The sequence below is a fragment of the Stomoxys calcitrans genome, chromosome 5, assembly GCF_963082655.1.
Source record: "Stomoxys calcitrans chromosome 5, idStoCalc2.1, whole genome shotgun sequence".
Classification (NCBI taxonomy): domain Eukaryota; kingdom Metazoa; phylum Arthropoda; class Insecta; order Diptera; family Muscidae; genus Stomoxys; species Stomoxys calcitrans.
In genome coordinates this window covers 99,498,481-99,513,364 of record NC_081556.1, presented here as the reverse complement: position 1 = coordinate 99,513,364, position 14,884 = coordinate 99,498,481, and the positions used below count along the sequence as shown (strand labels likewise).

At 39.8% G+C, this 14,884-nt stretch overlaps 1 protein-coding gene across 1 annotated transcript in view; it reads left to right on the top strand.

The window, feature by feature from the left end:
* The window catches only part of LOC106093927 (cyclic nucleotide-gated channel rod photoreceptor subunit alpha), a 162,815-nt gene extending 159,259 nt beyond the window's left edge, over positions 1-3,556 (top strand). The window contains exons 7-10 of the mRNA XM_059370094.1: positions 1,810-1,977; positions 2,305-2,584; positions 2,656-2,822; positions 3,084-3,556. Coding sequence (XP_059226077.1) covers positions 1,810-1,977; positions 2,305-2,584; positions 2,656-2,822; positions 3,084-3,403 — 935 coding nt within the window. The 3' untranslated portion in view covers positions 3,404-3,556. The remainder of the gene's footprint in view (positions 1-1,809; positions 1,978-2,304; positions 2,585-2,655; positions 2,823-3,083) is intronic.
* The last annotated feature ends 11,328 nt before the right edge of the window (positions 3,557-14,884 follow it).

Below are 14,884 nucleotides of genomic sequence, written 5' to 3'. Positions count from 1 at the left end.
TATATCTTGATATAGCCCCATTTAGACCGATCCTCCGATTTAGGGTCTTAAGCCCACAAAAGCCCTATTTATTGTCCGATTTTGCTGAAATTTGGGACAGTGAGTTGTGTAAGGCCCTTCGACATCCTTCGCTAATTTGGCCCAGATCGGTCCATATTTGGTTATAGCTGCCATATAGACCTATCTTCCGATTTATGGTCTTAGGCCCATAAAAGCCACATTTGTTATCCAACTTTGCTGAAAATTGGGACAGTGAGTTGTGTTAGGCCCTCTGATATCCTTCGTCAATTTGGCTCAGATCGGTCCAGGTTTGGTTATAGCTGCCATACAGACCTAACCTCCGAATTAAGGTCATAAGTCCCATAAAAGCCACATTTATTATCCGATTTTGCTGAAATTTGGGAAAGTGAACTGTGTTAGGCCCTTCGACATCCTTCGTTCATTTGGCTCAAATCGGTTCAGATTTGGTTATAGCTGCCATATAGACCGATCCTCCGATTAAGGGTCTTAGGCCCATAAAAGCCGCATTTATTATCCGATTTCGCTTAAATTGGGGGCAGTGAGTTATGTTAGGTCCTGCCATATCCTTCGTCAATTTGGCCCAGATCGATCCAGATTTGGATATAGCTTCCATATAGACCAATCCTCCGATTTTGGGTCTCGTACCCATAAAAGCCACATTTATTATACGATTTTGCTAAAATTTGGGACAGTGGGTTTAGTTAGGCTCTTCGATGCCCTTCTTCAATTTGGCCCAGATCGGTTTGGATTTTAATAAAGCTGCCATATAGACCGATCTCTCGATTTAAGGTATTGGGCCACATTTATTATTCGATTTCGCTGAAATTTGGGACATTGAGTTATGTTAAGCCTCTTGACATACTTCTGCATTATGTCACAGATCGGTCAAGATTTTAATATAGCTGCCATATAGACCGATATCTCGGTTTTAAGTTTTGGGGCCAAAAAGGGCGCATTTATTGTCCGATGTCGCTGAAATTTGAGCCAGTGGGTTTAGTTAGGCTCTTCGACGTCCTTCGTCAATTTGGCCCAGATCGGTCTAAATTTGGATATAGCTGCCCTATAGACCGATCTCTCGATTTAAGGTTTTGGGCCCATAAAAGGCGCATTTATTGTCCGATCTCGCCGAAATTTGGGACAGTGAGTTGTGTTTGGCACTTCGACGTGCCTCTTTATTTTGTCCCAATTCGGTTCAAATTTGGATATAGCTGCCATATAGACCGATCTCTCGATTTAAAGTCATGGCCCCATAAAAGGCACATTTAAAATCAAATCTTCAAATCTTTTGACGAATTCGGTCTATAGACGCAACCCAGATTAAGTTTAGTCTTGTCATCAGATAGAAGTTCCAGAAATTAGAATTCAATTCGGGAAGAGCGGTTTAAGATACATTTGAGAGAACAGCTTATACCATTTTTGATATATATAGCTGCTCCTCCGAATTAAAGCAAACAAAAAAAATATGATTTTTAATTAAAAAAAAAACTCCTTATCAAACTTAATTTGATTTAATTATAGAATTTGGTTACTCTTATTTTTTTTTAATCAAAGACTATATATCAAACACTTAACTTCTAGAATGCCGTAGATTAGATTTAGAACTCTACCCAAACATATACAAAAAAAAAGTGCATGAGACTCATTTTAGAATTTTGTTCTTTCTTCATTATTTTGATTCTCCCGTTTTAAGTTTTTGAACTTACCTACAAAATGGACTCAAGGCAAAATTCAATAATCATAGAATAATGTATTATCTTGCTCTTATATCTTCTAACCTACTTTAAATAGGAAATCGCCGCACAGCTTCTGTACGTTCCGTGGGCTACAGTGATCTGTTTGTGTTAAGCAAAAAGGATATGTGGGATGTCCTTAAGGAATATCCGGCAGCCAGGGTACGTCTGGAATCGATAGCTGTCAAACGCTTAGAGAAATATAAAAAAGCACCATTGGAAAAAGGTAACAACACACTTGGCTTCTTTTCTTCGCTTTCGCTTCTTTTGCACATATGTTATGATGAAAAAAAAAGAGAACACATATTAAGTCTTTTTTTGCGTTTTTCACCAACAACATAACCACCAAAAAAAAAAAAACATACTCATATCCTCCACCAACAAAACATGTCCAAGAAATACTTTATGAGAAAAATTATGACAAATATGTGTGTGATTTTAAACATTTTCATCAATACGAATACAACAGAGCAAACAACAAAGAAATTTTTTTAAAATTCAAATTTTTATTTTTTATTTATAATTGTATGCACAAAAAATATACAATACACAGTACAATACTTTAATACAGTTGCCATGGGTCGTTGCCAATCCACGCCGGGCCTATTGGAGACGTGTGGCCGTACCACCTTGGAGGATATGTATTTACCACCAGCACCATTAGTGCCATTCGCTGTGTTGCAACAGCAACATCAGCAACAACAACAACAACAGCAGCAGCAGCAACAACAACAAATGCGTCAAACGCAACAAGAACAAGTACAACAACAACAACAACAGCAGCAGCAGGCGGCGTCTTCAACACAGCAAATGCCATCTCACATGGCTTATAGGTATTTTTATTTTGCGGAGAATTTTCTAAAGAATATTTAATTTTTGTCTTCCCAACTTTAACTTTTTCAAGTCGCGCCCCCAGTCCCCGATCTAGTCAGACGTATAGTGAACGTATACAACGTGCCACAGAATCGCCGGGCTCTATGAGCCCCAGTGTACATAGTTCAGATGATAGACCCCGTAGCAGAGCCACCTCTCATCACTCGACGAGACCGCAGTCGCAACCCAGTAGAACAGGTAAGTGTGATATAAGGGAAAAAACATTTGATGGGACAAACAGCAATTTGGCTTTAATTTGGTTGATAACAGCAAACCCAATCCCAAACAACTTAAATACGTAGGTAAACAAATTTTGATCTAATGATCTGGGGTCTTAGAGCAAGACTTCGAGGTGTAACTGTTTACGGCTTTTTCTCTTTTTTTATCCATTTCATCTTATATTGCAAATTGCTTTTAATATTCTCTTCCCCTCTTCTTCTTCTTATTTCTTACTTACAGGTCATATCTGTGATTCTAGTTCCCATTTGGATTGTTATGGCACTGGCACATCGGCAGCCAGTGGTGTAGGCGGTGGCACAACTCCATTGCTGGGCTCCCATGAAGCTCTGGAGGATGAAATAAAACGTTTGCGAGAACGCCTGCACACTGTCGAATCAGAGAATCAAGCTTTAAATACCAAACTCTCGCAGCAGCAATGGGATCTGGAGAATCGTTTGGCCGAAATCGAAATGCAGATTTGTGGCGTATCATCGACGTCGAGTTTGGATCCGGAACATGAGACCGAAGAGTTGGAGAGAAATCGTGAAAGTATCATATAACACGGGAGCGAGCTGCCCCATCAGCCGATCGGTATGACGATGATGTACATATCATGTTACTCATGACAACCACCTCAACCACTACCAATACTTTTAACATTTCTCTCATCGACAACAAAAACCAAAACCAAAAATAACATTCGCATCCTCATCATCTGTGTATGCGTGTGAGTGTCTATCATTCCTATTGAATACCAACACCACCACCACCACAACCACAAATACTGCTACTCTCTCTCTCTCTGTCTCTCTCTGTCATCAGCCAATATCATCATCGATACAAAGAAAAAAAAAAAAACATTTCAAAATTGTTGTTCAATCATTGATCTTTGTTTAATGTTAAGTGTTATGTACTTCATATCCTTACAAAGGAATTTTATTGTTGATCTCTTTTGGAAATGGAAGAAAATTATGCCAATATTGTTTTTGTTCGTTTTCTTGTAGTGTTGTATGAAGCTGCGTTTTTTTTCTCTCTTCTTCTCGTTCATTCTGAATTTTGTTAATGAAAATTTATAAAAATGTAATCGATATGCCACTCTAGAGGAAAAAACAGAACAAATGAAATGCTCTTGTCTTAAGGATGTCTTATAAAGATCCTGGTTCGATTTCTCAAAACAAAAACGCAATTCATAATGACGAAGCTATTGTTTTTAGATCTATATTTGATTTAAAAGTCACACAGAGAACACTTGCCGCAAGTACTGGACATCGTTAAACATAACATTATTATGCAGGGCTACCAGATTAAAAAAATCGTCCTTTTAGGCACTTGCATTTTGCTATAAGGATCATTTGTTTTAATTATAAAACGCATAGTTTTAACCAAAAGTAAAAGCGTGCTAAGTTCGTCCGAACCGAATCTTGGGTACCCACCACCATGGATTTCACTAAAAATTTACCCTTATTAACTGAGTTTGTATATGAATTATTTTTATCTCAAGAATTCATATCGGGTTATCGGTAGTTAGGGGGTCTACATCACCATATTGACCAATTGATAGGGGTTTCAGCCAAATCAGGGGTCAAATCCGGGGATCGGTTTATATGGGGCTATAACTATTTATAGACCGATTCGGATCATACCTAGTAAAGATGTTGGAAGTCAAAACTCGAGTCTTCGTTCCAAATTTAAGCCAAATCGGATGAGAATTGAGGCTTCAAGGAGCTCAAGAAGAAAAATCGGGGGATGGGTTTATATGGGGGCTATATCCAAATCTGAACCAATATGGCCCATTTGCAATCCCCAACGACCTACGTCAATAAGAACTATCTATACAAAATTTCCAACGACTGGCTTCATGCGTTCGATCGCTATCGTGATTTCGACACTCGGACGGGCGGATGGACATGGCTAGATAGACTCAGAGTGTCGAGGCGATCGAGAATATATATAATTTACGGGGGCGCAGATCAATAGTTCAAGGTGTTACAAATAGAATGACAAATGAGTATACCCCATCCTATGGTGGATATGAAAAAGTGAAAAGGTCCTGAAGTTGGGTATGACCTAGAGCTGACAAAATGTCGATACCACTATCGATGCTATCGATATTTTATTGTTTGTCTAAATATCGATATTTAGACAGATATTTTCCTATCGATATTATCGCAAAGATATTTTTTTTTTTGCAATGTTGAATTAAAATAAGCGTTCCGACACTGAATGTATCCTTGAGATACATTGCACCTGTAGAAGCTCAATTATCATCCGATTGGGCCAAAATTTTGTGCAATGATCATCGTCATTCCCCTCTTGATCGGCTTGAAGTTCTAAATCGATTTAGCCTTTTCCGTCCGTCTGTATGTCTGTTGAAAGCCCGCTGACTTTCGAAGGTGCTTGAAATGCTTCTTATAAGTGCAGATCCATTGGGATTGTTAATGGGCAAAATCGGTCCATGTATTGGTATAGCTGCCTTCTTAAGCCTCAATACATCTTAAGCCTCTAGAGGGCGCGATTCTTATCCGATTTGGCTGAAATTTTGGACCAAGTGTAATACTATGATTTCCAAAAAACTCCGCCAAGTATGGCCCAAATCGGTTCATAACCTGATATAGCTCCCATAAAATCCAGTTCAAAATCGGTTCATAACCTGATATAGATGATATAAGCCGATCTTGGATCTTGACATCTTGAACTTCTGGAGGGGGCAATTCTTATGTGATTTGGCTGAAATTGTGCACCAAGTGTTTTACTAGAAGTTCCAAAAACTTTGCCAAGTATGGCCCAATCGGTTCATAACCTGATAAAGCTTCCATATAACCCGCTTCATAATCTGATACAGATGATATAAACCGATCTCGGATCTTGACTTAAGGGGGCAATTCTTATACAATTCGGCTAAAATTTTGCACCAAGTGTTTCATTTTGACTTCCAATAACTCTGCCAAGTATGGCCCAAATCGGTCCATAACCTGATATAGCTCCCATATAATCCGATCTCGAATCTTGACTTCGTAAGCCTCTAGAGGCAATTATTATCCGATTTGGTTAAATTTAGCATGAAGTTTTTTGGTTCGACCTTCAATAATTGCGCCAAGTATGGCACTGATCGGTTCACAACCTGATATAGCTCTCATATTAACCGATCTCCCGATTATGCTTCTTGAGCCTCTAGAGAGAGCAATTCTTATCCGATTTGGCTGAAATTTTGTACAAAGACTTCTTGTATGACATTTAACGTGTTAAATATGGTCTAAATCGGTCCATAACCTGATATAGCTCCATATAAACAGATCTCCCAATTTTATTTCTTGTGCCACTATAGGGCGCAGTTCTTATCCGATATCGCTGAAATTTTTCACAATGAATTCCACCATGGAACCACCGTGGTACATAGGTAAGCATGTCCGTCCAAATGCCCGGGTTCAAATCCTGACGGCAAGAATACCTTAAAACATTTTTAAGCAGTGGTTATCCCTTAACCAAATGCTGGCAACATTTGTGAGTATTTCAGTCATGTTCAACTTTTCAACAAAGAGGTGTCACTTTTCAGTGACAAGCCTTTTGGACTCGGCATAAAAAAGGAGATGCCCTTAACATTGAGCTTCAATTGAATCGGGCAGGACTCAATTGATATTGTGAGAGTTAGTTTCCCTCTAATTTGTTCTATAATGGAATGTTTAGGAAACACTAAATCGCAATGAATAACACTTTGGTCTCCAACAGTCAAACCAAGTATGGCCCCAATCCGTTCATAAATTGGTATTGCTGAAATAGCAAAGCAATTCAAATCCTTTATCCTTTTTTTGTCTATAAAGAGATATCAGCCAAAGAACTTGATAAATTCGATCCATGGGGGAGGTGCATAAGATTCGGCCCGGCCGAACTTAGCGGGCTTTTACTTGTTGCTTTTTATTCATTTAAGTTTGGAATATAGGAGATGGGAAATTGACCATAGTATCGATATTATCGATATTTATGATAAGAAATATCGAATGTTGTGATTATAGATAGTTTGGCAGCGGGTGCAGATATCTATCTGTACCACGCCACTGTGGACATACACCTAAGTAGTCGGCTTGTTTTGCGCTCTAACCTATTGCATAAGTGGGCTCATAGTTCTACATATGTGTTCCGCAATATCCTTCTCCTTCAGTAATAGCCTCGCATTGTCCCGATCCGCATCTTTCTAAGGATTTTCGTCGTCCTACCGATCGTTTCGCCTTTCGACAGTGTTACATGAGCGTTCGTCAAGCGCACCCTTAACTCGAAATGCGTCGACCAGAAAGGCTTCCGGTTAATCAAGTTTATTAACAGCAGTCTTTTGGCCTTCATTTCGAAATCATCTGCTCTTTCATTCCCCCTTACTCGACTATGGCCCTGCACCCAAACGATACGAATCGCTCCATCTACAGAAACAGTTAATCTCCTTCTCCGGCCTTATTCACAAAACTTAATGAAGCCTTAAAATAGGTTTATTTGATAGTTTTATTAAGGAAATCTGTCAAATAAACCAATCTCAAATCTACATTAAGTAAAGATGCTTACACTCAACGTCCGCGCGTTGACATTACACCACACCATCTCACGCATTAAATGATCGTCCGAATCTCCGCCTGCATCAGGCAGTCAGGTAGTCGAAAACAGATCTCAATCCATGTATGTTTTTCAATGTATACCTACTGTGTCCTCTAGCTTTGATCCGTCTGTGTAGCATGATCTTCTAGTTGGCAATACCAGTGCTGCTATCAGAAGTGCCTCGCACTCGACCTCAAGTGTCGTCTCAGATAACCGATCGGAAACCTCTTTTATTCTATCCAGGTTTCCTATCGTCGAATCGATTATACCATTTCCGAGTCAGTTTCGTATCCATTATCGCTCCTTAGTATTTTACCTTGTCAGTTATCGAAATAATTCTATTGAAGAAACATGGTGCGTCAAATTGGAACACTTTCATCTTTCTTGTGAACAGGCTCATTTCAGTCTTCTCTAGGCTAACATTAAGATCCAACCCTTTGTATGTCATCTCCAAGACCATTTCGAACTATTTGCATAGCTGATTCGGATCTCTTTTCCTTAGAATTTTTATAACATCATTATATGCGTAGCAGATGGGTTCAAATCCCTCCCCAGTCTGCCTTCATTATGGGTTATCTATGGTGGTCGCCCATGAGTGGTAATAAAGTGCCACCCTGTGGCATGTCCTATATCGCATTCTCTCTTATCTTTATGTCATAGGACCCACAATTTATTCACCTATTCCTTATCATATGATTTATCCAGTCTCTAAGGACCCAGGATTAGTCCGGTCCTCACATTATTAAATGCTTCCTCGATGTCAATGCATATCGCCATTGTGTCTTGGCATCGAAACATTCTTCAAATTTATGCCACAACCTCGTGCAGGTCCCTTGACATAGGTGTGATGTTTGAATTTGAGCAGTTCGCTAGATGGCCTATTCTTTATCATGGTATCCTCAATTTGTTCCGTGGCCTTGAGGGACGTAATACTTATAGATCTGTATGCCTTCGTTGTCGCATAACATGTTTTGCTGGGTATAAAGTCACCTTTGCTTCCTGCACTCTGTGAAAATAGTGGCCTGATAGAGCGCTTTAGAATCCGCCTCCTTTCTTCGTGGCGCTGAAATATTCCATCAGATTCGGTTGCCTTGGATGGTTGGAAGCTGCTCAAGACTTCCTTAACCATAAATTCTGTAATGAAAGCCTTCGATCGACCAAATTATTCCAAGATTCCGGTGTTTGCCTGAGTTTAATCGTATCCTGCGGAAATTTCGTTACCATCAAAAGACTCAACATGTCCTTCATTGTATCTGCTCTCACTCCAGTATCGTCTACTAACGTTTCAGTTGGGACATGAGTTTTTGAGAGAAACTACGCGACGTCATTGACACTATCGACCTGTTTGCAAAAATGCATCCAGGACACACGTTTTGCCGCTCTGACAATTTTATTGTATTCCCTGAGCTGTGTGGAATACACATCTCAATAAACAGCTCCATTTCATGACGTGCTCCGTTTTAAAGTCTCCCGTCCTTTTACCCCATGTTGTGAATCCCCCGGTCACCCAGGGTTTGTCTTGGGCTGATTTCCTTTCTCAAAGAAAAAAGTTTTTCTTCGAAAGACTCGACTTTTGCAGTGTGATCCTGTTGGGATTGCCGCTAATGCCTTTTTTGCTTGGATAATCTAAAGTTTCTTCTGAGTAGTCTTCTTCTTCATCTAAATAGTCCTCAGAATTTTTCCTAGTTAATTATTACCTTATTCCGGAAGCTTATCGAATTCGGCACTGGTTGTGCTATTCTAAACCTAATATAAATAGCGATGGTCAGAAAAGGGGTGCACTATGGAAACCCACCAATCCTGTACCTCTTCGATCGGATTTTCCGAACACATCTCACATCTAAAACCTCCTCCCTAAGCCTATTAACAAAGGTAGCGGCGTTACCAATATTAACTGTTATTAGGTCGTTAGCATTCAAGAATTCTGCCAGCGCCTTGGAAAGATACTCAATACTTCCTCTGAGTAGTCTTCCGAATTTTGTCCCTCCCGTTTCCACCTTATTACGGCAGCTTATAGAAATCGGCGCCGGCCGTGCTATCCTAAACCTAATGTAGCGATGGTCAGAGAATTAGCGCTCAATGGAAACTATGAGTACCCCATTTCCCGTTTGTTTTGCCTTCCTCACCAGTCGTTGCAGCTCCGACGGTGTCGGAGAGTTAAAAGGCAAATAAATTAATGCCAGGTGTGACATGGTTCCTAAATTAAAGCAATATGAATCTTGCATTTGCTGATTTTTTTCAGAGCTTGTGCGGCCGTCAAGCCCTGGTGGAGGTTTATCTGAAGGACCTTAATCGTTGGTACTCCAGTGAATGGGCTTCTTGAGAGCCGGTGATGGTCTTAACGTCGACTCCCCATGCGTTAGGGGTTTCCGGTATTCCCCGCATGGAGTTTCTTGTCTTTGCACTGACTTATGTTTCAATATTGGAATCTTTGGCTATCCTAGTCCTCCGAATCTTGAGAAAGTTGATGATGATCTCGTCGTCAGCCTGCTGTTCCTTAAGAAGTATTGGGTCTCCTTTCACTGCACTGCCTTATGTTTCATATTTGGATTTTTCCTATCCTTCTTGTCTTCCCAATATTGATCTCGTCGTCGCCCCACTGTTCAGTAGGCAGTATTGAGTCTCCCTTCACTGCACTTTTTGATGTCTAGGAAAAGACAGCCTTGGTCGCGTAGATTGCCATGCTTTTAGTGTAAGGCAAACTTGCTACCCCATCCTTTGATGAAGACTGTCGCCTTTGTGAAGAGGGGGATGTCCATTTTGCTCTTAAGATCGAGCTTTGCGCCCACCCAGGATACTATGGATACTTCAAACTAGCTTTTTGATGGTATCAATCAGGGACGCAGCTAGGAAAGATGCTATCATGCCTGAGCACTCTCCACCCCCAACCAAACTTATTTTTTTTTTTTAATGTTAGTGCTCAGGCTACCTCCCTAGTTGTTGTTGTAGCCACATGTTCATGTGGAGGGCGATGCTCGTCAAGCTCTTGTTGGTGAGCAAACTCGTTCCGGTCCAATCGCCGCGGGAACAGGCTATTTAAAGGCGCCAATAACTCGTCTTGTCGTTACGAGCATCATAGGCACTCAGTATTTGTAAAAGAGCCGATGCCGCCCGACCTCTCACTGAGACTCTCCGCTCGATACCGCTGATTGTTCGCGACTGCCGTTGCAGCTACTCCGTATGGAGCACTCCACTATTCGCAACCTGTGAACGCGCCCAGTAGCTAGCTGCTAAGCTTCTCGTGATAGCAATGAACACCACACAGATCGGACCTTAATGGTCCGGCCTGTATGGTGCTCACAGCTATCCCGTACCAGATATCAATACATTTTGCTGACGCAAGGCGAATCATATTAAGATGTCCGCTCTATACTCGTAGCTCATAACTAATAGGTGTGGACTCTCTTCAGAGTTCAACATATGTTCCAAAATCCGCTCGTTAACCAGACTGGAACTGATGGGCCTAACACTTGGGACTGATGATTTGGTGGAATCCTACGGAATGCAACGCTGATATCGATTACCACATACGTCAGACCGTCTCTGTTGTGCTTCTTGGCCACTTTGGCATAAGAGGTCGGCTCCTTACCTTTTTCAGCGATTATCTTCCCATTCAGTGATGGCATCGTCTTGGAAGCCACAGTCCTCCATGAAGACTCAGTGGCCGTGTGCGCTTCCTTCGTACCTCTTACGACATTGTCCTACTCCCATCGTCTTGATGTTCAGAGTCGATTTGGCCATGTCCGCCCGTCTGTCTGTCTGCCGAAAGTACGCTAGCTTTCGAAGGAGTATAGCTAGGCGAAATTTTGGCAAAATACTTGCAATTGGTGAACGTCGGTTGGGATTGTAAATAATTCATGTTTTGATATAGCTCCCATGTTAACCGATCTCCTGATTTGACTTCTTCAGCCTCTAGAGAGCGCAATTTTCATCGAATTCAGCAGAAACTTTGTGCTATGACGTTTTTTATGACATTCAACAGATTTGTTAAGTACAATATGATCCGAATCAGTTCAAAACCTAATATAGCTGTCATATAAATCGATCTCCCGATTTTACTTCTTGGCCTGTAAAAGGCGTAATTCTTATTGAATTTGGCTGAAGTTTTGTACAGTGACATCGCCAATGGTCTTCAATTTACGCGCTAAGTATGGCCTGAATCAGTCCCATATATACCAATCTTCCGATTTTGCTTCCTGAACCTCTAGAGGGCGCAATTCTTATCCGATTTCGTTAAAATTTTTGCACGATGCCTTCTACTATGGTCATCACAATCCACACCATGATAGGCCCCAATCGCCCATACATGACATAGCTCCAATAGCATAAAAATTCTTATCCATTATCCTTTGTGTGCCAAAAAAAAGCGATACCGTACAAAGAACTTGACAAATGCGATCCATGGTGGAGGGTATATAAGATTCGGCCCGTCCATACTTGGCTCGCTTTTTTTTTGTTTTTTTTTAGCGTTTTAACAGTGTTCTCTTATGGAGATCTGATTGTCTTTTCAGCTTCTGTAGAAGTGGCTTGAATGTCAATTCTATACCTACCGGCATCCTGCACTTTCGCCTGATTGCGCTGCCGATGCTTACTTCTCAGTCTTCTTCGTTACGCCCTGTATTTTCTTCCTGATCTTATTATGAGCTTAGCAAGCCTCACTACTGTGCCAGCTAAAATCATCTCTCGTTTCGGCTGCGATGACTGTTCTATTGACACAGTCGCTATCTGAATCTGAAACGGAACCACCACAGTGAGTTGTGGACCAGTCGACAGTGAATTGTGTTAGGCCCTTCGACATCCATCTTCAATTTGGCTTAGATCGGTCCAGATTTGGATATAGCTGCCATATAGACCGATCTCTCGATTTATGGTCGCAATTATTGTCCAATTTTGCCAAAGGATGGGACAGTTAATTGTGTGAGGCCCTTCAACATCCATCTTCAATTTGGCTTAGATCGGTCCAGATTAGGATACAGCTGCCATATAGACCGATCTCTCGATTTAAGGTCTTGGACCCATAAAAGGCGCAATTATTGTCCAATTTTGCCTAAGGATGGGACAGTGAGTTGTGTTAGGCCTTTCAACCTTTTTTTGTAATTTGGCCCAGATCGCTCCAGATTTAGATATAGCTGCCATATAGCCCGATGTCTCTATATAATGTTTAGGGCCCATATAAGGCGCATTTATTGTCCGATTTCGCCGAAAGTTGGGACAGTGAGTTGCATTAGGCTCTTCGACAATTTTCTGCAATTTGGCCCAGATCGGTCCAGATTTGGATATAGCTGCCATATAGACCGATCTCTCGATTTAAGGTTTTGGACCCATAAAAAGCGCATTTATTGTCTGATTTTACCAAAATTTGGGACAGTTAGTTATGTAAGGCCCTTTGATAGCCCTCTTCGATTTGGCCCAGATCGGTGCGGATTTGGATATAGCTCCCATATAGACCGATCTCTCGATTTTAAGTCTTGGCCCCATTAAAATCACATTTATTATCCGACTGCGCTGAAATTTGACACAGTGACTTATGATAGGCTTTTCGGCATCCGTGTCGTATATGGTTCAGATCGGCCTATATTAGGATATGGCTTCCAAAAAGATCAATATTTTGTTCTACAAAATTGAATGACTTGATTTGTACTTATTAAACCTCTCAATATCCGTGTCGGATATGGTGCAAACCGGACCATATCTTGATAAAGCTGCTATGGGGGCATAAATTATGCATTTTCATCGCATTATGGCGAAAGGTGGTTTACATATATACCCGAGATGGTGGGTATCCAAAGTTCGGCCCGGCCGAACTTAACGCCTTTTTCTTTGTTTCATATACATTTTACAGATTGTTTTCAAAATAGCCATAATAATGTGTGTTACCATACACGTATTACTATTAACGTTCTTACAAAGTGGCATACCGATTATCTTTTGTTATATTGTTTACTTGTATGGTATTTATTTTATACTCTAAGATGACTAAATTTTTCGTTAAATGTTTAATTAGTCTATCTTATAACAATCGTTATATGTATGTATGAATGTAAAACAATTTTGTTACAACTTACATACAACTGCTCTTCGGGACCTTAGCAAACTGTATGTATGTATGAATTATTTTGTTATTTGTGAATTTTGCTTTCACACTACAATACAATAGACGATAGACTCCAAAACAGTTGATGAAAAAGTAATTCGTTTTTTTTTCCACTTACTATTTACCATTGTTAAATGTTTATATGCTAACTATAGAGCAATTTGTGTGTTCTTTTGTTACAAGTTTAAACAAAAAAAAATTATACTTAAAAAAGAAACCTAAGTTAGAGTAATTGTTATTATAATATTTATAATTTTATTTTTAATTACCTATTGTTTTATTAATAAAACCATGTAAATCTTTTCATTATTTGCCTCACACTTCAACTATTCAATAAAACATTATAAATCAAAAAAAAAAACCAAAACAAAATCATTAAACGAAACAACACCTAAATTATTGCCAAATTCCAATTGAAAACCAACAACAACAACAAAAATTGCCAAAAATCAATATTTAGGAGCAGCTATTGCAACAGACCTTTCAACGGACAACAATAGTAGCAAGCAAGCTTTAATCGAAGAGGTTGCATCACCTCAGCCATTTCGTTCGGCTTTTAACTCATACAGAAGATTTTCAAATATGGCCACTCAAACACCTACAACATCAACAAAGCGAATTCACTACAATGATGGCGACAACAACGAACACGGTGATAACGATGATGACCCTCATCATTATCATTATCATCTCTATGGCCAACATTTCAACCAACAAGACATTGACCATGATGCTGATCATATGGCAGATCGTGCGTATCGCAGCAACACTAAGGGACGAGTTAATCCATTGCCTTGCTCAAATCAAAGACGCAAAGGTCGTCATGCCATTCTTTCGTCGACAGCCCGTTATTATCGCAAAGATCAACCTGTGGATCTGGCATCAAAATATTCTTCCATCTAAAAAAGTCATCAACAAGAAATTCAATCCAAAAAAATAGAATTTGTTTTCAATTTTAGCTAAGAACGATTTTAATTAAATCGTTAAAATTGTTTTATGTATATACACACATACATGCCAACAACACATACATACAATAAATCCTCTTCTCTTTCACACGCACACACAAACACACACACACACTGTACAACATTTTAAGCTACACTTAAAGAATCATACATTTAGAAAAGTTCATTGAATGAATTATAAAACAAAAACAACAAAAAAAAGAAAACACTACAATAACAATAATAATAGTAATTTTTAATGTCTACAATTATGGAATAGTGGTGAAGCAAGTATCATAATAAGAAATCATCATCCATGTGCACATTTTATGAAAAGATCTCAGAAGCATCAAAACTCGTTTCAGGGGAAGATGGTGAAAATCGTAAAATGCCAACGTTCTATCCCCAGGAAACTTTTGATT